The 18,675-nt window shown below is 47.3% G+C and overlaps 2 protein-coding genes and 1 long non-coding RNA gene across 3 annotated transcripts in view; 1 reads left to right on the forward strand and 2 right to left on the reverse strand.

Annotated features, from left to right (window-relative positions):
* The window catches only part of LOC147911341 (ral guanine nucleotide dissociation stimulator-like), a 235,968-nt gene that overhangs the window by 152,289 nt on the left and 65,004 nt on the right, over positions 1–18,675 (reverse strand). The gene's annotated exons all lie outside the window — the stretch shown is intronic.
* LOC147911344 (tubby-related protein 4-like) lies at positions 2,318–7,418 on the reverse strand. Its single transcript, XM_087428004.1, has 3 exons — positions 7,150–7,418; positions 3,690–3,834; positions 2,318–2,464 (listed from the first exon to the last, which is right to left on the reverse strand). Exons 1-3 carry the CDS (start codon positions 7,260–7,262, stop codon positions 2,318–2,320), a joined length of 405 nt encoding a protein of 134 aa, XP_087284130.1. The 5' UTR covers positions 7,263–7,418.
* Positions 14,727–16,266, forward strand: LOC147911345 (uncharacterized). Its single transcript, XR_015550854.1, has 3 exons — positions 14,727–15,659; positions 15,765–15,931; positions 16,189–16,266. It is a non-coding gene; the product is annotated as an uncharacterized LOC147911345 (long non-coding RNA).

Consider the following 18,675-nt stretch of genomic DNA (forward strand, 5'->3'; position numbering starts at 1 on the left):
TGCAACTAAAATATTTAGAGAAGACAAAACAAGTTGGGAAAATAATGAATCTGAATTTAAGTTTGCTAACAGGTTACAATCAGGATGAAATTGTCCCGCCAACTTTCTCTTTATGTTTAATACTTTGCCGTGAGATAAGTGTGGTAGAGGTTCTTCAATTATTCTTATTCTTATTTTTATTAAGATGAGCTAGTTCTACCCAAGCAGGGCTGTCACCTCACAGCCTGGTGTGGCTGACTGGGCTACATTCCCAGGCAGCTCCAGGCCTTCTTCTCTGAAGCACCTGCGTAAGGCTGCTGCTTGGACTTCGAGTGGGCTTCGAGACGACTTTTTCCAATCCAGGGGTTATTACAGGTCTTATTCATGTTTTCATCTCTCTTGCCTGACAAAAGAGAGCGCTTGAATTTTATCCCAAAATTCCTGGATGGTTCCATATAGCTTAAGAATTAATGCACAAAGTGCTATTCTTTGTCGTTCAGATTGACAAAAGGATGTAAAATTAAAAATCTCAGGAGGGATTTAAAAAATAATATCAGTTGCCTCCAGGGAAAAAAACTAGGTGGTTGGGGGTGAGGATAAGAAAGATTTTTACTGTATATTCTTTTAAATCTTTTGAATTTTGAATTTATTCCACATTTTTAAAATTAAGAAATGCAAAAAATTAAAAACACAAAAATTTCATGAGCCTGATCATTCTAATTGAAGGAAACAAATTATTCAATGTAATTATCCAATTATTCAATATAAAATATTCAACAGCACTCACTTTTTGAATCTAACAGAGTGTCAAAGATTATTTAATAGGGCGCCATATGTAACAAACCCTCTAGAATCCAAGAGTTAATTTCTTCTCTCTAGTAGGATCACGTGGAAAATTCTTTTTAGCTTGACAAATGAAAATGTTCTTTTAAAAAGGTCAACGATTAGGGACAATGATTTCACCAAGTAGTCACACACCAAGCTTTTGTCTTGGGCACTGAGATTCCTAACACAGGCCCTCCCATCTTAAGGTCCTCCTTGACTTCTTTATGGATCTACTCAACATCCAAGAACTAAGGGCAGAATGAGAAGACCTTGCTGAGCATAGGTGCACGCCCATTCCTTTTTTCAACATTTGCTGTAGGCAGATGGCTAAATTCTCAGATTACAGGTGTGGGGTAACCATGCCTCTCACACAGTGGTTATTAGAATCACCATACATATCATGAGGGTGCTGCTGAATTACTGAAGAACAGGCTTTTGTGGTCATGAGAGGGTTTCCTGGCTGTTGAAAACATGAGAGATTTCTTTCCATTATGTGAATGGGATTGTCTATTGTTATTTCAAGTCAGTTTTATGTTTTACTTTTATTCTTTTTTCCTTTGAGCTGAGAAACCTCAAAATGAAAAATCCAAATGCAGCACCATTTAATGTCTCTGAAGATGCATACACAGCAACAGGTCTTTTAACATCTGCTTTGCAAGAATTATTTGTTTTAAAGTGATCTAACTGTGTCTGGAAACAACTCTAATGGGCAGATCCAGAATTTTTCAGAAACTATTTTTGGTAGGTTACACAGACCACATTCAAGATGGGGCCACCAGCCACTGGTGAACCCCACTGGCTAAGCTGGACTTCTAGAGAGACGCAAAGCGTGTTAGATGATCAGACAACGTGAAAGCAAGGTGGGGGACAACACAGGCCCTTAGCCCACACAGGGATGTGGCCATTAGGATGAAGCTGCTTTGAAAAGGACCTTCTGTCATTTCACTTCTTCACGGTCCCCTAGTAAATATGACATCGCCAGTCATTCAAGCAGATACAGAAGAGAAGGCAAATTCTGGGTTCTGCCCAGCCTGGTTCTCCCTGGGTTCCATTTTCCTCGTTGTCTCAAACTTCTCATGGAGAGGATATTTATCTGGTACTTAGAAATGAAATCCAAAAAGATTTACCACTAAGAACTGTACTAACAGTCAGCCAACTTCTTCTTAAGGTCTTGAACACTTTCTTCTTGACTTTCTTCAGGAGTTTCTTCTGACTCAAGAACCTAAAGACACTGGTACCAAAATCTGTCCACAGTAAAAGGCCAGAAATCAAAGTGACCAGAAGCCTATAAGAGCTTTGATAGAGACTTCGGCTATTTTGTCATTTTTGTAAGTCAGGGCTTGTATAAAAAAACGAAAACACCACTGGCCAAAAAACTATTTGAGTGATAATTCTAATTTTTGTGAAATCAGAGTGGCTAGAGTCAAACTTTGCAGGTAAAATACATGCTCATCTTTTGGTGTCATAAGAGCTCATTTTCTACATTAGGCCACCAAAGGTTGAAATTGCTTGTTCAGCCTGAGTTCCAACCGGGACAGTGGGCAGAGGACAGGACGCAGTTTTTACCTGCACCGAGCTTGGCTGGCAGGACAGCAGCCACGCCCACAATCTTAAATTTGGTTCCCCAGATATTAGACGTGACCTGAGCACGATAGTTGTGCTGTGGGGAAAAAAGGAGAAAAATCACAGTCTATTTCCATATTTTCTATTGGTCACTCAAGAAGTAAGGATGTTAACACTTTTTGCTTAAAAAGCCACACGTGGGCACTGCCAGAAATATTCGCTCTCTGTCATTCCACTGTTTTTAAGACCAGAAGCTGCCTACAGCATGTCAGGCGCCCATTTGCAAGTGGTGGCTCAGCGAGCTGTCATTCTCAGGTTGGGAGTGGGGGCGGGTGTGTCCCGGTGTGTCCACATGTGTGTAGGTTAAAAAGGCACAAAAGTGATTTGGGCACTTTTTTCTTTACCTCTCCTTCCTCCCAGTCACTGAACCAGAGAGAGCACCTGGCTCTGAACCCATTTTCATCCTTGATATTTCTCCTGGAAACATCAGCTGCACTGATCCCAGTATATCCCAAAACTACCCAATTATCTGTTTCTTATTCAATCAAATTTTTAAAAATTTAAGAAGTTATCACTATGCCCAAACCATGCATGAGTGTGTGTGTGTGTGTGTGTGTGGAAGGGCAATAATAAAAATGAATAAAATACAGCTCCTCAAAGAGCTTAGAACCTAATGGAGGAGAGAAGGCCTGTAATTATTTATATACAAGGAAGTGACTGAGAAATGTCCTAAGGGAGTTACAAACAAGATGCTCTGGGATTACTGTGGCTGAGCCAGGGCAGGAGGCCTTCACGACAGAGGGGAAGTTCTATCTGGAAGCACGTGGGCAGAAAGGAGGGTGAGGAGATGGAGCGGGTTACCCAGGCAGGGCAAAGGCACAAAGGCGGGAAGAGGTGAGTCAACAGTGTGGCTCTGGCACCTGGAGAGGAGGGGGCGTCGAGGAGGACAGGAGGGAAAGACAGGCCAGGCCAGGCAGTGGGGCTGTGACCAGGGATTGGCTCTTGCCGACACTAGAGTTACTGAAGGCTCAGAAGCGGCTTGAGGGAGCAGAGGTGAGAAGTGTGGCTGTGTCTCAACCAGAGCTACCTGTGAGGAGATTCCTGTGGCAACAGGGGGATGCCTGAGGTGGGAAGGAGGCCCCTCAGGATGTGGAGGTGACGGGGCATGGAGGAGGGCAGACAGGCTCTAGTTCTCTACGTCTGTGTCTGCAACTGCAGTGACAGGCACGGAGAGGGGGGACCGAGGGTTCAGCGGCCATCAAGCACACACTGAGGAGGGGAGCGGAGCGTTGGATCAGGGGACCACCGAAAGCCGACACTACCTGAGTGATGTCTTCAAAGGGAAACTCTCTTCGCGTCAGGCTGGGCGAGCCAATGGAGGGCTTGCGCATCGGCAACCGTGGAGACCTGGAGATCTCCTGCGCCGCCCGGGACAGCTTGGGGGACTTCCGAGCCTCAATGTTGATCCTGCGGAGGCAAGGCCCCGAGGGTCAGGCGCCCCGGTGGGGATGGCGCCTGCACTCCTGGCACTCGCTTCACTGTCCACCAGTCACCGTGGATGTGCCACTCCCAGGGGCCAGGTCCCTTAATTTACCCAGGCCCCGCCCGCCTGCTTCTGCCTTATGAACACGAGGAAAGAAGGACAGAACTGCATATCGAATGATATATATTCAACAATATAGTGAGGTTCAATCGAGCAATTCATTTGTAAAGAACCTCAGAGAATTAACTTTCTACTGAAAACTTTCTACTGACTAATAGTAAGTTTGGAATTGTCCACATGTCTTCTGCCAGGGGTCTGCAAAATTCGTCCTGAGGAAAGTGGCGGGTGGAGAGGCGTTTCTCACCTAAGTCCACAATGGCTTTATAGTTCCTAACACAGTGCTGGGATGTCAACAGACTTATCTAGCATCTCCCCCATGCAATATTGACATCAAATCAGTGGATCTAAGTTTTTCTGCTGCCTTTTGATCCTATGTTATATTTCTGGTCCTCAGTTCCTTTGTTTATAACATGGGGACACACGTGTTTAACGGCAGTCTACCCCAAAGAGAGCGTTATAAAAGTGAATATGGTAAGGTTGATGACATTCCATGAAAGAAAAGCATTAAGCCTCACAGATACTGCTTGAGAGCTTGATAAGACACCTAGGGCTCCCGAAGTGTGGGAGGACAGGGGGACCGAGCTGGTTAAAGCTCTGAGCGAGGACAACTGGCCTGGCTGCTGCGTAGGGGCACTCAACACTGAGAAAGACGGAAGCAAAGAGGACCAGCTCCAGAGACCGCAACATCCGGGAGCTTTCCAGGGACATTTACAGGTGAAAGATTTGGTTGCTTATGTATTAAATGTCCTCTTCTCCTTACGCAATGGGAAAAGCCAAAACACTGTAAAAGTGTAGAAAAGTTCATAATTTTATTTGCAATTTTAACAAGCCTAGAATAAAGATGAAAAAAATAAATCGAACAGATTGCTGGATATCTGGATATCTATATGGGAAAAAAATGAACGTTTACCCCTAACTCAGACCATACACAAAAATTAATCTGAGGTGTAAAATTAATCCGAGATTTAAGTGTGAAGGCTAAAACTATAAAGCTTGTAGAAGAGAACAGAAGAATGTCTCATGATCTTAGGGTAGACAAAACAGGACAAAAGCATTTCCTAAACAGCACACGAAAAGTGCTAATCATAAAAGAAGAAATTCACGTTAGACTATACAGCAATCCATATATCTGCTAAAGGACTCATAGCCAGAATACATGAAAACTCCTACAACTCTAAATAAGAGAAAACAACTCAATAAAAATGGGCAAGGGCTGGCCCAGTGGTGTAGTGGTTAAGTTCACGCGCTCCGCTTTGGTGGCCCGGGGTTCAAAGGTTTGGATCCCAGGTGTGGACCGACGCATTGCTTATGAAGCCATGCTGTGGCGGCGTCCCATGTGAAGCAGAGGAAGATGGGCATGGATGTTAGCCCAGGCCCAGTCTTCCTCAGCAAAAAGAGGAGGATTGGCATCGGATGTTAGCTCAGGGCTGGTCTTCCTCACAAAAAAAAAAGGTGCAAAAGACTTGAACAGACACTTCACAAAAGAAGATATCCAAATGGCCAATAAACATAAAAAGCTGTTTAGCATCATCAATCATTGAAGATATTAGGATTAAACTACCATGAGATACCACTATACACCTACCAGAATGGATAAAATTATTTTTAAAAAATGACAATACTCTGTAGGTGAGGATGGAAGCAGCTAGAACTCTCATATACTGCTGGTGGGAATTTAAAATGGTACAACAGGCACCTTGGAATACTGTTTGGCAGTTTCCAATAAACTTGAACACACGGCTACCCCGCGGCCCTTCAACGGACTCCTAAGCATATGCCTGAGATAAACGAGCGATACGCTCCATAGAAAGTCTTGTAGAAGAATGTCTACAATGGTTTTATTCATGATAGCCCCAAACTGAAACTACCAAATATCCAATCGGTAACCGGAATAAACAAATTCTAGTATATTCATTACAATGGAATTCCACAGAGCAAAAAAGAAAAACTGTTGATACACGCAACAACATGAATGAGTCTCACAGTCATTATGTTGATTAAAAAAAGCCAAATAAGAAAATAGGACATGTGGTTTGACACCATTTATATGAAGCTCAAGAGGAAGCAAAACTAATCTATGCTGACAGAAGTTAGAACAGTGATTACTCTAGGGAGTGGGTATCGAATGGGAAAAAGTACAAGGGAACTTTCCGGGATGATGGAAATATTCTTTATCTTCAACTGGGTGGTGAATACACTGGTTTACCAATTGCACGATGCATTATGTGTTTACAATCTGGGCAGGTACGTATCTGCACGTACATTAGACCTTCATTTCACACAGCATCAAGAATTTTAGAGCTAGAAGGATCTTAGCGAAGATCTGCTCCACCCTTTAACTTCATAGACAAGGAAACTGGTCTCCAGGTCATGGATCAATGTTACATTCTGAGGTTACAGAGCCCTCGGTGGCAGGGTCAGGACAAGCAAGGCAGGGTTTTTTATCTATGACACTGCAGGCCCTTCCATCTGCTTTTAGCTTTTTGCCACTCTTTAGGCCAAACCCTTAGGAGAGAAATTTTTTTGTGTTTGTGAAGAAGATCAGCCCTGAGCTAACATCTGATGCCAATCCTCTTCTTTATTTTTTTGCTGAGGAAGATACCCTGGGCTAACATCTGTGCCCATCTTCCTCCACTTTATATGGGACGCCACCACAGCATGGCTTGACAAGCGGCACATTGGTCTGCGCCCGGGATCCGAACTCAGGAACTCCTGGCTGCCAAAGCAGAGCACATGAACTTAACCCCTATGCCACTGGGCCGGCCCCCCAAACAATTTTTTTAGAATACTATTTTTTCCAATTACAGCATCAAAGGCATTTAATTCGGCATTCCTTTCAACACATTACATACACTGTAAAATCTCTGTCGTACTTTTCTCAGACCAGAAATAAAAACAAGTAAGCCAGAAAGCTACGGCCACCCCTGCCACCCACCACCAATGCTGACCCCTAGAAGTTCTGAGGGTTCAGCAAACTTCTTCCTGGGGATCTTTTGCTATCCTGAAGGGAAGAGTAAAGGAAAGCTATCATTATCACAGGCAGATCTTCCAGACGACAGACTTGGATTGCCTCTTGCTATGCTCCTCTGGTGTGGGTTAATGGCATTCTGCTGCAGACACAACACAGACACACCTCTAGAGGCTCAAAAAGGGAGCACGCCCCTACAGACCAAGATTACCTTGGGAGTTTGGGTGATTTGCTAGCTCGGGAGATTTTGGGAGATTTCTTGGCAGCCCAGTCGTCACTCAGTTTGATGTCACTGGAGTCTGAGCAGTTGCAGCTGTCGATCATGGTAGAAATCAAGCTGTTTCCACAGATTTCATCTGGTAAGATACCAAGCAGTAGATTTTAGGGAAGTGACATCAGTTAGACCCTCACGACGATCATTACTAGGAACTAAGGACAGCCTGACCCTATAGGCCACCGTTTGAAGTCTACAGGTTGAAGCAGAAAGGAGCAGAGAATTGTCTTCCTTTTACATTTTTATGCCATTATATTTTCTAAGCAAAAGTAATCCATTACTTCTACGGTTAGCAAATGGGCGTGGAATTTTAATGCCTCTGGAATGTACAACAGTCTGGCACTGTTTACTGTGCCAAACCTGGCAACAAAACAGCTGCGCTATTGTGCCTCACCACACACCAGGCTCCATCTGGGTTCACACGGGCAGCCTGGGAACCCAGGCCGGGCAAGGGGCTTGCTGACTCACTGACTCCCCCAGAACCTGCTTCCACCCTGGGACCGGGGAAGGCCCTTGTTGGTTCTGGGCCTGCTCTGGACTCAAGACCTGGCAGAGTCAGGTCCATTTCAGGGACTCCGAGAAGTTTATGTCTGGCGTGTCAGAACCGTCTCCTGGAACCGCCACAAGGATGCTTGTGTGTGGGGGGGTGGCTATTCCACCTGCTAGAGGTGCCTGCCTGCTTCGAGCAACGGCTGGAAGAAGACCTGTGTGGCAGGACTTTCAGTGGGAGCTTTGGGTTCTCCTGAGGGTGCCTGCGTGGAAGCCACTCAAAACAACCTTGTCAATTGGCCATTAGGTAGAAGATTAGAGGCCCCAAGGCAGAAGACGACAGACACAGCAACGGGGCCATCACAAAACTGCAGAGTAGACGAAGTCCATGTTTAACATCCTCCTCAAAACCCCTTCTCCTTTGCTGCCTTCCTCACACGGCCTCACATCCCCTCACATCCCTTCACCAGCCAAACCCTGCTCTGCCCCACCCCAGGTCTGCCCTCACCGGAAGTAGCTCATTCTTCAAAATCACTTTGTTTTGCTGACAAAAGCCTCATTCCCTCAAGGCTCCAAGAGCCTTGCCAGGCAATAAAGAAGCTGCATCATTCAATCACAATGAAATAATTTATAGACTATGAGCGATTTTACCATCCAAAAGGGCTGTTTACATTTGAAAGAATGAGTTTGTAATCCAAACTAATCTCTGTTTCTGAACACGTGGAGGTGACATCTGTGTGGAGGTGACATCTGTGAACAGGGCCTCTCTGAGGGCCCTGGAGGCAGAGCAGAACAACTTGGCGTGCTACTTGGAAGGAGACTAGCTGACGCCCGATCGGTGTCACTACATCAGCCTCTTCGTCAGCTACTTCCTGAATCAGAAGGCACGACTCGTGAATCCAGCAAGCTGGAGTGGTGTGCATCTGAGTGCCATCAAATAAAGAGGCTTAATTCACACGCCCCGAGCAGTGCTTTACATTATTTAACTTAGGAGCCCTAGATCAAAGGAAGCTTGGCCACGATTCCAAAATGCATGTAAGCCCACAGAATGCTTCCCCTGTGTTCACGAGCACAGAGCCAGTTCACCGACCTGAGGAAAGTCAGTAATGTATTGTCCACTCAACTCCTGATCGACTTGCTGATGCCGGGGTTTTGTAATTGCTGGATGTCATACCCTTTGCTTTTTTCCTTTACTCACGTCTTAGTCTGTGTGGGCTGCTATACCAAAATACCACAGACTGGATGGCTTATAAACAATAGAAATTTACGTCTCACAGTGGGGAGGCTGGAATTCCGGGATCAGGGTGCCTGCATGGTGGGGTTCTGGTCACGGCCCTCTTTGGGGTTGGCAGACGGCTGACTTCTTGCTGTGTCCTCACATAGCAGAAGGGGCTACTTTCTGGAGCCACTTTTATAAGGCAATAATCTCATGATTATAAAGGTCTGGCCCTCATAACCTAATCACCTCCAAAGGCCCCACCTCCTAATTCCATCACACTGGGCATCAGGATTATAACATATGAATTTAGGGGGGCATAAGCATTCATAACCACTTTTATTTTATTGTCTGTCTCCCCAACTAGTGGAAGGAGAGTTGCCTGTCTCGCCTCCTGCTGTAACTCTAGAGACCAGAACAACGCAGAGACTCGATAAATGCTTCCTGAAAGAAAAACGAGGTCTCTCCCTGCCACCTGGCTGCACCCCAGACTAACTGCAGCAGGATCCTGGGAGTGGACGCGGGCACTGTTGATTTTTAAGGCTCCCCGGTGATTCCCATGAGCAGCCAGGGCTGAGACCCACTTGCCCAGGAGCAGAAGGACTTCCCCATAGAACGGACTTAAAGGGGGCGGCGTGAGAAGAAGGGAGTTGCTTTCTGAGACAAGCCCCAAGTCCTGCTTGTTCAGTGTTACAGTTACACACTTGGAGGCTCATCACTCTGCTCCCTGTCATCAACAACTAGAAATTCAGTGCAGCACGTCAGAGTAAGACCCAGGGAGCCTGGGGGTGATGGACATCTGTACCTCTTATTTCTAGAGATTCTGTGTCATTAATTTATCATGAAAATTCTGGAAGAAACATACAAGTTGTAGAAAAACGTAAGCAGAGATTCCTCTTTGAGAACAGAAGGCTGAACTGTACTGTTTGGGGCTTCACATCCCAGTTTTGTCAGTTTGCAAGAATACGCTTATTTCATCTGGGTTGAGGCCTTTTCAAAACACACAACCCAAATCAGGTATCTTTTTAGAATTTTAAAAAAATCTTTAAGCACAGTTTCAAAGCTTTTAAATAAAAGTTCTGTCTTAGTCTGCTTGGGCTACCATAAAAAAAATACCACAGACCAGGTGGCTTAAACAAGAGAAATTTATTTCTCACAGTTTGGGAGGCTGGAAGTCCGAGATCAGGGTGCCAGCATGCCAGATTCTGGTGAGGGCTGTCCTCCTGGCCTGCAGATGGCCACCCTCTCACTGTGTCCTCACGTGGGCTTTCCTCAGCCTGTGTGTGTGTGTGTGTGTGTGTGTGCGGAGAGATCTCTCTTCCTCTTCTTACAAAGCCACCAATCCTACTGGATTAGGATCCCACCCTTACAGCTTCATTTAACCATAATCACCCCCCTAAAAGCTCTGTCTCCAAATACAGTCACATGGGGGTTAGAGCTTCACCATATGAACCTGTGGGGTGGACACAATTCAGTCCATACATTCTGTCCCTGGTTGCCCCCTCATTCATATTCTTCTCCCACGCAAAATACATTCATTCCATCCCAACACTCCCAAAAGTCTTAACTCACTCCAACATTAACACTAATGTCTAAAATCCAGAGTCTCATCTAAATATCACCTCAATCAGAAATGGGTGAGAGCCGAGATACGACTCACACTGAGGCAAAACTCCCTTCCAGCTGTGAACCTGTGAACCCAGACAAGTTACGTGCTTCCAAAACACACAAGATGGCAGCATGCCAGGCACAGGGTGACATTCTCATCCCAAAGGGAGACACAGGAGAGAAGGAAGGACCCCAGGCAAGTCCAAAGCCTAGTAAGGCGAATTTCTAGACCTTAAGGCTTGAGAATAACCCTCTTTGGTTCAATACTCTGCCCTCCAGGCCCACTGGGGTGGCAGTGTCACCCCACAGCTCGAGGTGAGGGTCCCCACGGCTCTGCGGGGCTGGGGTCTTGTCCTCAAGGCTCCGGGTGGAGGCTGTCTGGCCTGCTATAATTGAGGCAGTGGCCCTGATGACCTCTGAATCGCTTTGGGGGTCATTTTTCCCTCTTGAGGAATAGTGCATGTTCCTAGCCGACCAGCTCCATCATCCTGTCCCTGTCAAATCCAGGAAGTCAACAGCCTTCCTTCGCTCTCGGCCCGTATGGACAGGCTGAGGACTTTCCAAATCTCCAAGTTCTGGTTCCTTTTTGCTTAACAGTTCCTTCTTCAGTCTGTCTCTCTCCTCTCTCATTTTACTATAAGCAGTTAGGAAGAACCAAGCCAATCCTCCAAAACTACTTAGAAATCTCTCAAATATCCAATTTCATTTGCTTGCAAGTTTTATCTTCTACAAAACACTAGAACACAGTTCAGCCAAGTTCTGTGCCACTTTACAACAAGGATCGCCTTCCTCCAGTTTCTAATAACATGTTCCTCATTTCTGTCTGAGACCTCACCAGACATGGCCCTAATATCCATATTTCTAACGTGTACCTCAAAACCCTTCCAGCCTCGACCCATGACCCAGTTCCAAAGTTGCTTCCACATTATAGGTATTTGTTACAGTAGTTCTCCACTTCTTAGTACTAAAATCTGTGTTAGTCAGGGTTCTCCAGAGAAACAGAACCAATAGGAGGCAAATACATGTACACACACATACAGAAAAAGAGAGAGAGATCATAAGGAGTTGGCTCACGCAATAATAGAGGCTGACAGGCCCCAAGGTCAGAGTGCCAGCCTGGCTGGGGTCTCGGCTTGTGGATGCACACCTTGCTGTGTGCTCACGTGGCCTTTCCTCAGTATACGCGTGCGTGTCAAGAGAGAGCTCTCCCTCTTCCTTTTCTTATAAGGCCATCAATCCTATCCAATTGGGACCCCACCTTCCTTAAAAGCTGTATCTCAAAATACAGTCACATTGCGGATTGGCGTTTTAACATGTGAATTTTGGGGGGGACACAATTCAGTCCATAGCAAGCTCTGACTAAAGATTTCCTTTGGAAAATTTGTGAACATTTGCTAAACAAAAATTATTGGGATTCATGCTATGTATTATAAAACGCACACTGGTAATTCTGAGAAACACATTTGTTAAGTTACTTGGGGGACATTTACAAGAGGGGATCAAAAACTTCAGAGCATAGCAATCCCCTGGGGCCCCCACTAAGTTGCAGATTTCTAGGCGCCGCCCCCAACATGCTGAACCAATCTAAGGGGCAGGCCTAGGAGCCTGGATTCAAGTAAGTCTCCCAGGCAATTCATGGAAGGTGCCCCGTGGAGCACATCTGAGAAACGACATGGAGGACTGAGAGAGCTCATCAGCTTCTCACGATGAGCAAGTCCTGGCTTCTCAAAGTCAGGAACCCTCTCCTCTCTGAACCAGGTTACATCTACCACTCGGTTGGCAATTAGTCATGTTCTGCCTTGTGACACATCATCTATTTTTGTCTCGAGGTATTTAAATCTTGACTTTTTATTGAACTTTCAGGTGTTAAGTTGTCTTTCACCCAAAAGGGATCATGAGCTCCTCGAAAGCAGAGACGCCCGGCGCTGCTTCACGACCAGAGGAGACCCGAGGACCGTGCACAAGGCAGCCCCCGACACGCCCCGCCTGTCTGCTCTGCTTCACAACCTTTTCATTATAAAAACACAACACCTCCTTCCCCACAGGCCTGTTAGCAGCCGGGCCAGCCTGTGTTGGGAGGAGCTGACAAATGTGACCACTACGGAGAAGCAGGCACTGGGACGCTCAGGTCAGGTCCACGCAAGCAAGGTCTTAGGAGGCTGCAGCCTTGTCCCCACAGCACAGCCCCCGCTGCTTCTGTCCTGTTCTTCAGTGGGAAATTGACGCACGGGAGCGGGGAACAGAAGCAAGCTCTTCACATAACTTCCTGTCAACACTGAATCCGAGCACAGGTTTTATAAAACTGCATACACGGGAGGAACCTTAGAGACAACGACCGCTGAGAACCGGCGATGCGCCTCAGGTTCAGGACCTTTCCCAAGTCCCCCCATCAGTCATCTCTAACCGCCATGGCTCCTGTCTTCTCTCTTCCCCTGAAACTGCAACTTCCTTCTAAGTTCACGTGCACTGCTCTCTGGCTTCTCTCACTTTGCCTTCCTTCCTTGTGAATCTTCCCTCTCCCTCCTTTCCACCTGCCTCCCTACCTCCCTCCAATTCTTCTCGCCTCTCCTATTCTTGGTACTAGGTCATCACATGACTCAAAAGACGAAATAACTGACTAATATCCAATTTTTAAAGTATAGTTTCACTGCTTTCAATTTTACACGGTAACACTGACAGCAGAATGTTGCTACAGATGCGGAGCATTCCAATAAAGAAAAGCAGACAGCAAGTGGATCGACTGTAAAATACTGAGGTGGGCAATTGAGGCCAAGGTTGAAAAAGCCCATTGCACGTGACACTCGGCTAACTGGTGATGCTACACGGCACAGCGGCTTCAGGGACAGGATGGGGGGAGAGGCCAGTCTAAAGGGCGGGAGAGGTAACAGGAGATGGGAAGTGGAGAGAACAAGTATGAACTAATGAAAACAAATCTAATTCAACCCACGTTGTCCCACGGTCAGGCGCTTGCCAGGCACTGGGGATACAAAGATGACTCAGTTCCCTCCCTCCGGGCCCTCAGGATTCAGGGACTGTGTGCCCCGAGGGATACCAGCAGCTCAACTGACTGAGGGGCGATGGGCACAGAGGGGACAGCTGCTCACTCTGCTCTAGGTGACGGGCAAGATTTCACAGGGAGGCGGGGGAACGTTTGAGCCGGCAGGTACTGCTGACAGAGGCCACAGGCCTCGACTGTGACTACAAACAAAAAGAGCAAAGTCCCTTCCCTGGAGGCTCACACTCTAGGGTCCCAGAGAGAGGTGCGCAGTGAGCACCCTGAACACGGCAAGGGAGTCATGAAGATTGCTATAGGAGAGTCTTTAGAAGGAGGGAGTGACTGTCATGCGAGATCTTTACGGACCAGCAAGAAAGTGTCCTTGGTCATCAGCTAAAAAGCAGCTAAGGGTGGCTTAGCGAGAGCAGAAGCAGGATCCCAGCAGGAGGCTGAGGAGCAGGCTGAAGGTCTGAAACGTTTAATCCTATCACTCGCTCTGTGGGGCAGCGACGCATCTCACTACTGTTTCGACTGTCTCAATAGCACATTAAGGCCCTCAGTGGATACCTGACAAATAGCTGAAAGAGGAGGCTACCATTCCCAAAAGGCCCGTGCCAGCCTCCCCTTGATGACAGCCGGTGTCTCCTCCCCCCACAGCCCCAGCCACACGGAGCCTCACGGAACGCTCTCAAAAACCCGTCGGAAAGTCCACTTAGGGAATCGGTAACTTCAGTAGGATTTTGGAAACGGAGTAGCTTCAGGGATGTTCCACGCTAGCCAAACTTTCACAGATAGGCGTTACCTTTGCGTGGGCAGTCAGGAATACTAGTCCGCCCCCCCGAGAGGGGTCTGCAGTCCCTGGCGAGGGGCCCACCTGCTTTGCTGTCTGACCGCGGGTCCGTGATGACGAGCTCCGGCCGCAGCTGGCTGACGCGCCGCCTCTGAGCACGGGCACGAGCCCGCCCAGGTTCTCCAGGTGGAGCGCGGTAGCACGGGCCGCCCACCTCCGGGCCGCCTCTGTGCGCTTCATGGTGCAGTGCAGACGCCATTGCCGCCGAGGGGTAGCTGACAAAGTCGCACATGTTGTTGGGGTCCGAATCGGGGCTGGAGGCAGGACGTGGAGAGAAAAGAGCGTGCACATCACTGATTACCCTGGCGGAGCACTGGCTGGCAGCTCGGGAGGGTTAACTGTGCGGGTGCGGAACGATGACTCCCAACTCTGGGCGCACGTCAGAACCTCCTGGCAGCTTTCAGAGACCTCAGCCCGGATCCCACCACAGACGATGGAACTGGAATCTTGGGGGGTGAGCTTGGGCATGTGTATGTTCTAAAAACTCCCCAGGCGATTTTAACAAGCAGCCAGGGTCCAGAATCACTGGTGTGGAACCAAGAGTGTAAAGCAACTTGAAGAAAATATCACAACAGATTCTAAAACTCGGATGTTTTAGGAAAAAATTAACCAAGAAGTCAATCTGATACTTAGAAGCAGAGACAGAAAACAAAAAAGAGAACACAGGAAGCAACCTACGTGCGGAGGGCCAGAGGGAACGGGGAACCCACACTGGAAGAGCCACAGGCAGGCCCAGTCCACATACTACCATAGCGACAGACCAGTTCTCAAGCTCCAGTCAGCATAGAGGACGCTGACAGCGAGGACTGGGTGAGGGTCGCCCCTCCGCACAGTGATGAGGAGAGCAGGCCCCAGGATTGACAGGGTCCCATCCTGACCGTTCCCCTAACGAGCCACAGAGCAAGTACATCACTTCTAAGAACGTGTTTCCTGCTTTCTCAAGAGGGGATAACGGCAGCATCTGCCAGGGAGTCAGGACTGAACAAGGCAGACTGATCATCAGGACGACAACGGCAGCCATGCTCGGGATACTGCCTCTGCCATGAGAAAGCTAATGCCTATCACACAAGGTGACTCTCTTGTGAACACTAAGGGTGATGCCGGGGACAGACTGCGCGCGTGGGAGACCGAGGTGGGACTTTGCGGAGCCGCACACCTTCATCTTGCAGAGGAGCAGAAGTGACTCTGTGCTCCTGCTCTGGGACTCTCGCCTGTGTTCCCTGTCTCTGCCCTCCTCTTGGCGAGCCTTCGGGAACAGGCAGCCAGCACGAGTGAGGAAGGAGGAGAAGGTGAGTGGAAGGGCTTTACCTTGATGGTGGGGATGAAGGCCGTGGAGAGGTGGGAGCAGAGGCGGGGGGCAGGGTGAGCTTGCTGAAGTCCTTGTCCTCTCGCAGGGCGCTGGCACAGCAGCTGCAGGCCGGACACGCGGTGCTCCACACGGACCACGTACGGGGCTGGTCCTGATGCCATCAGCAGCCGCGAGTCCCGGTGTCCCCAGCAGATGGAGATGATGGGGCGCTGCCAGGAAGTGAAGGGAGACTACACTTAAGCTGTCGCTCTCGTAACCAAAGATGATGCACGCTTGTGTCAAGCCAAATCAAGTGACCTGATAGTTCTTGAGGATATTGGTTTTAAAAAGCACCAGAGAGGATGTTAAATACCATATTACAAAAATTCAGTATTTCCATTGAAAAGCAGTTAGATCCCCAGGCCGCAGCACAAAGCGCTGGAAAAGTTTTACAAAGTTCTTTTACACGTATTATCTCATTGAATTTGGTGCCATAAAACCTAACTCAGCTCTTGTGACGTTTCTCCCAGGAGATGCAATCAGCCTGGGGGACTGTACCGCATACTCCTTACTGAAGCTCTGCTATCTGCAACCCCAAGTAACTGCTGGTAGGTATTCCCATGGCTTGGGGAGGTGGGGAGGAGGCAGACCAGACGGCTCTTCCCTTTGTCCCCACAGGGAGCATTTTAGAGTCAAACCATCACTGGATTTGGGGTCACGAGCCATGTGACCTGGGAACTATGATGTAACCCTTGGAAGTCTCCTACTTTCTCATGAGCAAAGTGGGAGCTGTGAGGACTAAAGGAGATGAAAGACGCCAAGTGCTCTGGGGACCTATCACCAGTTATAACCCATAGATATTAAGTCACTGTTATTCTCAGCCATCCTCGAGCTGATGGGGCAGAAAGAAAGTAGAAAGCTATCTGGAAAGGGGAGAGAGGGGAAACACAGCCCTGTGGCAGCTGCTCGAGGGTCTGTGGCCATCATTTGCTTTGAAAAGGCAGGCTGGAATCCAAAAGTGCAAGTTAGAAACTAGTTGTACTGAAAAAAATCCAAAGCTTTAGGGGTGCCATCTATGTAAGATGAGCCAAGGAAGAAAGAGGGAGGTGGAGGGAGTGATGGGGAAGCAGCGAGGGAATTTCTTCACTCTGATCTGGACAGATAGAGTTCTAATTTAATGAGGTCTTGAGGGGTTTCAATGATCAGAAGTGGGGCTATCAGATCTCTTATATGAATGACAGATAGGAACAGAGTTTTCACAACACTTTAGTGACAAACATCAAGATAAAAGGAACACATGAAGAAGCTTGCTTAAAATAGCCTCCAGGGTCGGCTAATCCTGGTTTGAACTTCAAAGCAAAATGCCAGGTTGAAGATAATTCATCTTCCATTTCCATCACAGTGAGGCCAGGCAGCCACAGCCTCGTGGACGAGGACCACGGAGCCTAGAACTCAAGTCTGGGGGCTTCCGGCGTACTTCCAAGATGGGCCTCCTTATAAGAGGATCCCACACGGAGGGTAGACCCCAGAGAGGGGCCTGTTAATTTAGAGCAAGGCAGAATCTCTGCTGAAGACAGGGCAGACAGCACATTAAAAATACACACCAAATGTATTTGGTACCATCAACCCCCTTACGTGCAGGTTAGGACTAAAGTTCTATTCCTACCAAAGTCATGCTTAATCTTAAAGATACACGCCACCCGCCACCCCTGAGCCTCCTAAGATAATATGTACAACTTAGAGCTCAAGTCATGAAGGACAGTTTTCACTTAGCACAATCTGACTGGTTGGAACTGGCTGCAGAAATCTCAGACACTGCTTTCTCCCAATTTCCCATTACTTTTGAGCCCATTTATCTCACATGCCAAGGGTTATGGTCTACGAATTACATATATATATATATTTTTTAATCCTCCTGTGTCCTCCCTCCTTCTGGTTCTGTTTTTCGTAGTAACTATCTCTATGTACCAGTTGATCACAATTTTGGGGAGGATCTTACATACTTATCATAATGACAGTTTTATATATCTCTTACGTCTTTGTACAAAAGAACTTAAACCACTTAGAGTTTCACACTGGATAAAAATCCTCTCTGTTACATTTACATGTACAATCACTAAGCATCATAACAAAAATAACAATTATAAGTCTTTAAAAACTTACCTACGCTCCAGTAATTAGCACATTGAGTTATCTTGATAAGCACATATATTATCTCATTTAATTCTTAATTCTACCACGTAGGCATCACTATTCCTCATTTAACATATGCTGAGGAAACTGAGCTAAGAGAAGTTAAGTAACTGGTTTGACAGCCACTAAAACAGGAGAGCTGCAATTCTCACCCGCTTCTCCCAACCCTACCAGCTTTATGCTCATCTTACTACAAGGTGCCACCACACTTTTTTTTTGTTTTTTTTGTGAGAGAGACTCAGCCTCTGAGCTAACATCCATGCTAATCTTCCTTCCTGCTGAGGAAGACCGTGCTCTGAGCTAACATCTATTGCCAATCCTCCTTTTGTTTTCTTCCCCAAAGCCCCAGCAGATACTTGTATCGCGCCATAGTTGCATCAGCCTTCTAGTTGCTGTATGTGGGATGCGGCCTCAGCATGGTCATGAGAAGCAGCGAGTTGGTGCGCACTGATCCGGAATCGGGCCGTCAGTAGCGGAGCGCGCGACTACAACCGCTAAGCCACGGGCCGCCCGTGTGCCGCCTCTCTGGCAAGTGTCAGTATAGCTGATACAAACCACCTGAGAACGCTGAATTTTAGCACGCCCACTACCAAACTTAATCTGTCTGCCCATCACAGATAATAACGAGCCCAAATTCTCCTCTGAGTCTTCCTCTTCAGTTCCATTTGCTCGCGCCATTACTTTTACCCAGAAAACAAATCAACAACATGTCTGTAGAAGAGATATTACAGACAAAGAGTGAGCCAAAACAAGCCGCATAAACAGCCAGCCAAGGGTGATAGGACTGGAAATGATTCTCACGGCATAAAAGCTGATCCAGAGGT

This window comes from Ceratotherium simum, unplaced genomic scaffold, assembly GCF_057802395.1.
Source record: "Ceratotherium simum simum isolate JZ-2026a unplaced genomic scaffold, ASM5780239v1 HiC_scaffold_43, whole genome shotgun sequence".
In the NCBI taxonomy this organism is placed as follows: domain Eukaryota; kingdom Metazoa; phylum Chordata; class Mammalia; order Perissodactyla; family Rhinocerotidae; genus Ceratotherium; species Ceratotherium simum.